At 39.8% G+C, this 8,126-nt stretch overlaps 1 protein-coding gene across 15 annotated transcripts in view; it reads left to right on the forward strand.

The window, feature by feature from the left end:
* The window catches only part of MGA (MGA, MAX dimerization protein), a 130,732-nt gene extending 124,720 nt beyond the window's left edge, over positions 1-6,012 (forward strand). For 13 of the 15 annotated variants that reach the window (XM_011354953.2, XM_011354954.2, XM_023527778.1 and 10 more), the window contains one exon: positions 734-6,012. In XM_011354953.2, the coding sequence (XP_011353255.1) occupies positions 734-2,010 (1,277 nt within the window). In that variant the 3' untranslated portion in view covers positions 2,011-6,012. The remainder of the gene's footprint in view (positions 1-733) is intronic. The other 2 variants (XM_011354962.2, XM_011354956.2) reach the window with 2 other exon arrangements.
* Positions 6,013-8,126: the final 2,114 nt, after the last annotated feature.

Genomic DNA, 8,126 nt, shown 5'->3' on the forward strand with positions numbered 1-8,126 from the left:
TATTGCATTCACATGTAAGAGATGTCCCTCTTTTTAGAACACATTTGGGCTCCATCTTACGGTATTGATTGGTCCTTTTTAGCTGGGGTTCGGAACTCTTGTGATATCTAGTTATTTCTCAGTAGGAAAAGAATTGAAAAGATGTGAGAGTAAAAGGGAGATGAAGCAGTGTTTTAGTATTGATAAATATTTGTCAATTTTATATTGTACTCAGAGGTGGTGCATTCCTACATTATCAGCCTTCGTTTGAGCACCACTTGTTTTGGGGGATAAGAAGTAGAGTTGAAAACAGTTTTCACTTTGATGATTTAGGTTCTAGGCATCTAAAGTCCTATTAAGGTAAAAGAATATCTTCACTAATACTGTTAAACCCAGTCTGGAGGTGTCATTCTTTCTTTTATAGTTCTGCCTAAAGGGCTTCATTTTTCCCTTCAGAATAGCAGTTAATGGAGTGAACAGAATGAAGATGCATATCTGCCTCGAGATAAAGAATTAACTTGGGAGCATCTCTATGAAATAATTAGAGCTTATTAATGATGGAATATTAAAGAATTTTTTTGATTACTTTTTACCTATTATCTTGTTAGTTTAGGTCCATAATTTAAAGTCTACTATTTCATCTTTACAAGTAGACTGGTAAATTTTAACTATAGTTCCTTGAGATGTTCATTAGGTATGAATGAGAGAGAGATGCTTACCACTGTATATCTAAATGATTTTTTTTCCCCCCTAGAAAATGACGACTTATTTATGATGCCAAGAATTGTTAATGTGACATCACTGGCCACAGAGGGAGGTTTGGTAGATATGGGTGGCAGCAAATATTCTCATGAAGTTCCTGATGGTAAGCCACCTGACCACCTGAAAAACATTGTCAGGAATGAAGAGAACTCCTTTGAAGATTCAGGTAGAATCTCTTCCAGAGGCAACCATAGAGATGGCAGAATGGCATTGGGTACAACACAGGTTTTTCTGGCAAATAAAGATTCTGGTTTTCCACAAATAGTTGATGTTTCCAGTATGCAAGAAGCACAAGAGTTCTTACCCCAAAAGATTTCTGGCGACATGAGAGGAAATCAGTATAAATGGAAAGAGAGTGAATCAAGACGGGAGAGACTGAAGCCAAAGGAGTCTCCATTTAATAAATTAAAGATGAAAGATCTTAAAGACTCAAGCATAGAGATGGAACTGAGAAAGGTAGCATCAGCTATAGAAGAAGCAGCACTGGATCCCAGCGAACTGCTTACTAATATGGAAGATGAGGATGATACTGATGAGACACTGACTTCTCTGCTTAATGAGATTGCCTTTCTTAATCAGCAACTAAATGATGACTCTGTTAGCCTGGCAGAACTACCCAGTGCTATGGATACAGAGTTCCCAGGGGATGCTCGACGGGCTTTTATAAGTAAGCTGCCTCCTGGACACAGAGCAACTTTCCAGGTTGGCCACTTGGGAACTGGTTTGAAAGAGTTGCCTGATGTACAAGGGGAGAGTGACTCTGTTAGTCCCCTCCTCTTGCACTTGGAAGATGATGACTTTTCTGAGAATGAAAAACAACTTACAGAAACAGCCTCTGAGCCAGATGTCCTTAAGATTGTTATTGACTCTGAGATAAAGGACTCCCTTCTTTCCCACAGGAAGGCCAGTGATGGAGGGAAGAATACTTCTGGTATCCCTGCGGAGCCTGAAAGTGTGTCCTCACCTCCCATTCTACACATGAAGGCTGGCCTAGAGAACAGCAGCACAGATACTTTGTGGAGGCCTATGCCAAAGTTGGCACCTCTTGGTTTAAAAGTAGCTAATCCTTCCAGTGATTCAGATGGTCAGAGTCTAAAGGTGATGCCTTGCTTGGCACCTGTAGCTGCCAAAGTTGGGTCAGTTGGACACAAAATAAACTTAACAGGGAATGATCAGGAATGCCGGGAGAGCAAGGTGATGCCTACATTGGCACCTGTTGTGGCCAAATTGGGCAACTCTGGGGCCTCACCAAGTTCTGCAGGGAAATGAACTTATTTGTCCTCAGGCAGAAGCCAAGCTATGAGAGGAAACCACCTTTCTCTGCTGGCATCTGTTTATTTGTGTCATGGAACTGTGATCCTTGACTTTAATGCAGTGGATAATGGTAGAGAAAGAGGGTAGGGTGCTGACCTCGGTGTAAGAAATTACTACTATGAAATTCTGATCATGTTAAAATGTGTTACCTCATTTGTGGTGCTGGGTCTCCTCATCCTCTCTAAGAAGATGTGATCCATTACTGAACACGAGGTGCCCCTCTTACACAAGGAATTCATAACAAGATTATAGGTCCATAGTGTTTCCTAGTTCTTCCTTCCCAGAGAAGTTGCTTGGGACTTTGGACTTGCTATGGACTGAACTGTAGTTGATAGCCGTTGTTTAAGTCAGAAATCCAAGGAATGTGATGCACTTGTGCAGAGGGATCCAGAAGAAATAGTTTCTAGTTGGTGTTTCAAGAGTAGGGGGAGAGAGGGATGGGTACCATGGAATACCAAAGTGAAGGACTTCGTGTCATTCAGCAAAATTCTCTTTTTTCATATCCCACGTAGCTTCCATTCCCTCACCTTTTCAATCAGAATTACCAACTCAAACCTTCTGGTAAAGTAGGAATGCTTTTAACTTTTATTACTAAGATAATTATTTTGAGATGTTAAAAAATATACTAGTTTTCCTTTATTGTCTTTGGGCGTCGAAAAAGACCATTTCACGGTACCAGGAATTTCTACCTGGTGTGTGTGCGTGCGTGTGTGTGTGTGTGTGTGTGTACACATTTTGAAGGTAGGCATAGAGGGAGCCCTTCCCCTTTCACAAATCATGTCACTTAAGAAACAGCTAAAATGAAAAGCATTCCCTCACCAGACCAGAGACAGTGGCCAAAATAAATTGTGGGGCTGGATTTCCCAAATCAAACCAGTCTTCTGGTGCTTGAAGGTTTCATTCACTATTATCTACACAGGATGTTAAGCAAAGGAAAGTCACAGTAGGCACTCTTTACCAGGGAAATAAGGCAGTATTTGAATCACAAGATATATTTTTTATTATCTGCTACCATGGATTCAATGATCTGTAGAGCTTTTTCACTCATTAGCTGTCAGGGTATGAAGGACTGACAGCCTGTAAAGATAAAGATAATTTATATTTTTGTATAGTTTTCATAGATTTCTCAAAGGCTGAAGTTTTCAACCTAGAAGATGAGATTTGTATTGAGTATAGAAATGTTTCCTATCTAGTTTGTAAATAATCATGGTGCACTTGAGGAGTCTCTTGGAAACTCCTGGGGGCAAGAATCACTATTCTGAAAATGTATAGACTGGATTTAGCTGCTGCATTTTGCCTTTCTTGAATAATTTTTTGGAATGTAACCCATGTCTGTCTTCAATTGACAGGATTTGCTTGTGTTGTTAAACACCAACACAAGAGCTTCCAGTGCCTGGGCTGTGCCTAGGTGATGCTATTTCTTCTACATCCCCTGCCGCCTTTATCCCAAATCCCACTCAGCATATCTTCAGACCTAAGTTGTGAGACCAGCTTTGGAATGGTTCTATCCAGTGAGTTCAATGGTTGGTTCCCTCTCTAGTAACTCTGGTAATCAACAGATTGAAAAAGGGTGGAAAAATTTCCTCTGCAAATTGCAGTAGGAGCAAATTCTTTGTTGATTTTGTGTTATTTGGCTTTCTAGACCTTGCTCATCTAGCATTTAACCTTCCCTCCTCTTAAGGTTACTGAAGAGGCTTGAAGTGGGTGATGAATGCTCCTCACTTTCTCATTATCCTTCCCACTCCTCTTTACTCAGCATATTTCATTCAATGCCTTAGCCAAGGAGTCCAGCACCTGTCTTCCTTGCTAGTAATTGTTCTTGGAGAAGCTAGTACTTTAATCCAGGTATAGCAGTTTTCCATTATTTCCTTGCTTGTCTTGTCCTCACATTTCCTCTTGACTTACCAAGGCTCGTGTTAGGCTTTTGAGGGTCAGCCAAGAAACAGGCAAGTGAGCGAATAATCCTCAGGAAAAGAAGGACCATTCTGCTCTGAACACTGTTCCCTTTTTTATAGACAAACAGGTAATAATCAGTCTGGATGGGAAGATAATGTGATTCTGTTTATGAGAGATATACAAAGGAAATGAGAGATGATTTCCAGTGTTCAAGGAATGCTGCAGATGTCATTACAAACCCCCCAGGATAATGGTGTTTTCAAGACCTCTTAGAACTAGGAAGTTATCAGGGCGTTATTGAGGAGGGCTCAGTCTTCAGAACAATCGTGCAGTTTGATAGAAATCTAAAATCTCCAATAACTCTTACCTTTTAACCTTACCCCAGGAGAAACTGGTCTATGAAAATTACATGTGAATATAAAAGATGCAGTTGAGTGAGAGGAGTTAAGGAATCAGAAGAAGCGTGAGCTCTCACCCTAACTCTATAAGCAGCATGATCTCAATAGACCAATAATTCGCCTTTTTATACATCTGTAAATAAATGGAATGTTTTTAAGAATATAATTATGTCAGATTTAGCCTTTTCTTTTATATATTAAATATATATCTTTTCTTTTCTGCTTTTGAAAAATGACTATTTTTTTAGAAACTTAAGAACAAAAGAAATTTGGTGACTGGAAAGCAGAATGTATAAACTTGGAATAAATAAATCAGTTATAATAAAATTAAAGCAGGACTTGGTGTTGGGAGGTTTATACTGAGTTGGAGTAGAGAATCCTGATGTCTGGAGACATATTTGAGAGAGGTGCCACTGAAATAGTTTTATCATAAGAATTCCTTAACTGTTTTCAAAGTTTCTGACATGCCATTTGGGGGAAGTTTTTGGTGTTCTTTTCCTTGAAGCATGTTTTACATGGAGACTTCAGAATTCTGTACAACTTGACGGCAAGTGTGTGTCTCAAATTGTTCCATAAGGAAGAAAGGCTAGCTTCGTAGTACCAATTTGTGCAAGTTAATATACCTGTTACCCTGGAAAATACCAAGACATAAACAGTCTTAGCAGGTAAGGACAATAAGGTGTTCTTAAAGCAAGATAAATGTTAATTAGTATCATGGTTTACAAAAAGAATTTATTAAAGGAGTCTTTAGATTGAACTACTCTATGGTTACAGATCAAGTCCAGTTATATAAACTTCATACAAATTACTTTGTGTAATGTTATGGTAAATACAGGTTTCCCACACAGAATTATGGATGAAATGCCTGAAAGTAGGCCTATCAATAAACAAGTTTGAAAATATTTTGAACACAGAAGGAAGACATAATTCACACATTATTTGGGGCAGGGTTTAGTAGTACAGGTTTTGGTTTTTGTTTTCCTAGTTATATTGGTTGAGATATTCAGATGGAATGGGATTGGATAAATTGAGAGGTAAATTGAAGACAATAAAAAATGGTGATAACCCTTGTTCACTCCTAGAAGATTTTAAAAACTGCACAGAAGAGGCACATTTTCAGGTGCTTTTATAGAGAATGATTGATAACCAAGAATCAATACATTTCTTGCACAAAATTGTTGATTTTGGAGAAAGTGCTTGTAAGGGCATCAATACTTCATGTATTATCTCTAATGAAATTTTACATGAACATGAATGGATAAAGAGAAAATTAAAGCCGAGGTATACAGACTGCCATTTGGAGGAATAAAGATTAATCAAAAACGAATTTTTGAAATTTGAAATTTGATACAACTTTTGAACTGAGGTATGATTCAAGTTGAACTTCTCTACAATATGTAAGTGTTGAATAATAGTGATGGAGGTGTGTGTGGATTGTGAGATGACTAAAACATGAATGAGTTGGGAATTTTGAGACATATCTAATAAGCTCTACTAAATTCTCTATTGTAAACTCTGTGATTAGAAGAGATTTTGTTAAATAGAAAAGCAGTCTTGGAAGCATTGTTTTGAGATTCATCCTGTTTCCAACTGCAAGCATTGGTCTCAGCTGTCCTACAGTGCCTTGCATGTAAAGGTGCTCAATAAATATTTGAATTGATGAGCAACTGTTTACTCTAGCCTGTTAGTTTTCCAGTATCTTTCGATTGCACCTATTGGCATGTTAGGGTGAATTTTAAAATCTGGTCTAATGAGCATAGGTGCAAAACAGACAAGTGCATATATCTTTTCCTAGACAGTATTTAAGAGTGACAACTATGTATACATGTTTAGGACATACATAAGCAGACTAAAAAGTGAAATAGTATATGGCGGGTGAAATTACTTAACATAAAGGTCACCTGCATTTTGAAGAGGAATGGCAAGTATTTAGAGAAAAGGGAATAAGGCTTTTATTCACACTGGATCTGAGACTTCTGAGGAATTCATGAAACTTGGAACAGCCGACAGCCTATTCCCATATTGGCACTTCAGAGGCTGCTTGATACCTAGACAATAAAGGCTGAACTAAATTGTGAAGAATTAAAAATAAATGTAGTTTTATCCCTAGACTGAAAGTATCCAGACTCATTACACTTTTCAGTTGCTTTTCCCCAAGATCATCATAGACAATGGAAGCAAGAGCTTGAATTTGCCTTTGCAACTTTTGCTTCAGGTGAGATTAATTTGGGGAACTTTTTAAAGGGGATATACCACTGTAGCGTTGACAGGAAGTGACCAATGACAACTTTGTAAACCCATCTACCTGGCCATGAGTGAGAAACCACTAGTGGACAAAACTGGAGAGAATGAGGGACAACTCAGGATGAAATTACTGAGGTTGCAGCACGCAAGTAAGGACACCAGGTGGCACCATTTACTAGTGTGATAATTGGTTCCTATCCCTGTAGAGGTAAAATCCCAGACTAGCAAAGAGTTGAAGGAACCAATGCCATATTTCATACTGTTGTGGCTAGTGACTCTTACCTCATTTTTCCAGGTCTGGGAAACGTGAAAACTCCAGTTTTCATTACATCTGCAGTGCATGGCTGAAGGGAAAGGGGAAGCCTCATGCCCCTGGTAGCTACTGCCAGTTGGTTTTCTAAGAGGTGACTTCTTGATCTTTGTCAACTTGTGAGCTTTACAGATTTTGCTTTTAATACTTGGTTACAATACACACAAGCACATACTTGTTTTGCCAGTTAGCTGAACAAGACCCACAACAGTGGGTTTAGTGGTCCTTCCCTCTTGCTAATGTTCTTCAGGGGTTCCAAGGATTTGGACAGAGTAAGGCAGTTACATCACTGATTTCTCTTTTGGCTTAGGCTAACCCTTTCATAAGGCAATATCTTGAAGTAGCAAGGAGGCAGAAAGTCAGGCTCCTAGAAAATAAACTCAGCCTGAGATACCTGTAAAATAATATTGTAAAGGTATTTGTGCTCATCCCTGACCCCCAAGAGTTAGACTGTCAGTAAATGCGATGTCAGCAAGCTTGGCAGTTACCTCCTCAAAGTAGCAGTACTAGGGGAAAATTTTCACGAGTAAATTTTGACAGGGACAAGGAAAAAGATCTAAAGAAAGTCCTGGTTAATTCTGTGTGAGAGCGCGATGAGACACTGGAGGCTAAAGAAACCGTGAAACAAATGTGTCCCATGGGCACATTGACTTGTCTTCCCCCTCAAACGCTAAAAGTTTTCCAGGCAATTATCTCCCTCCCCTTTCTTGCATCATGGCCAATCAGGTTATTCAGGTAATAACAGTCGAAAAGAGTCCAGAGAGTCATTTACACGTAAGTCAACGTGCTGCCGAGCGGCTGTTCTAACCACTTTAAGTCCCAGCTATTGGGGTTGATGGGAGCTGAGCCTATGGCTGTGTCTCAATCTTCTAAGTCTGAGCTAGGAGTTAGCTTCAGCTCTGGTCCTTCGGGCGGATCAACTACCAACTGTGGCGCCCTTGGGGCGTGGTTACTGTCTTATTGGGGCTCTGGGGAATGCAGTACTCAGGGGGACCAGGCCTCATGATACCATAAAAGGCTTCGTTCTTTCAATTATGAAGCCATGTTGTGTTGACCTCTACTAAGAAGCTATACCCGCGACTGCGTGTGCGGAATCCGTGGTTCTCGAGTCCCAGGTTCTCTGCTTCCGGGCTCTCTCATTGGCTCCGCCCCCACAAACCATACTCGTCCACTCTCAGAATGACCTCCAAGTTACAGACCACACCCCATCGCCTCGGCTCCGC

This window comes from Pteropus vampyrus, unplaced genomic scaffold (genome assembly GCF_000151845.1).
Source record: "Pteropus vampyrus isolate Shadow unplaced genomic scaffold, Pvam_2.0 Scaffold19, whole genome shotgun sequence".
In the NCBI taxonomy this organism is placed as follows: domain Eukaryota; kingdom Metazoa; phylum Chordata; class Mammalia; order Chiroptera; family Pteropodidae; genus Pteropus; species Pteropus vampyrus.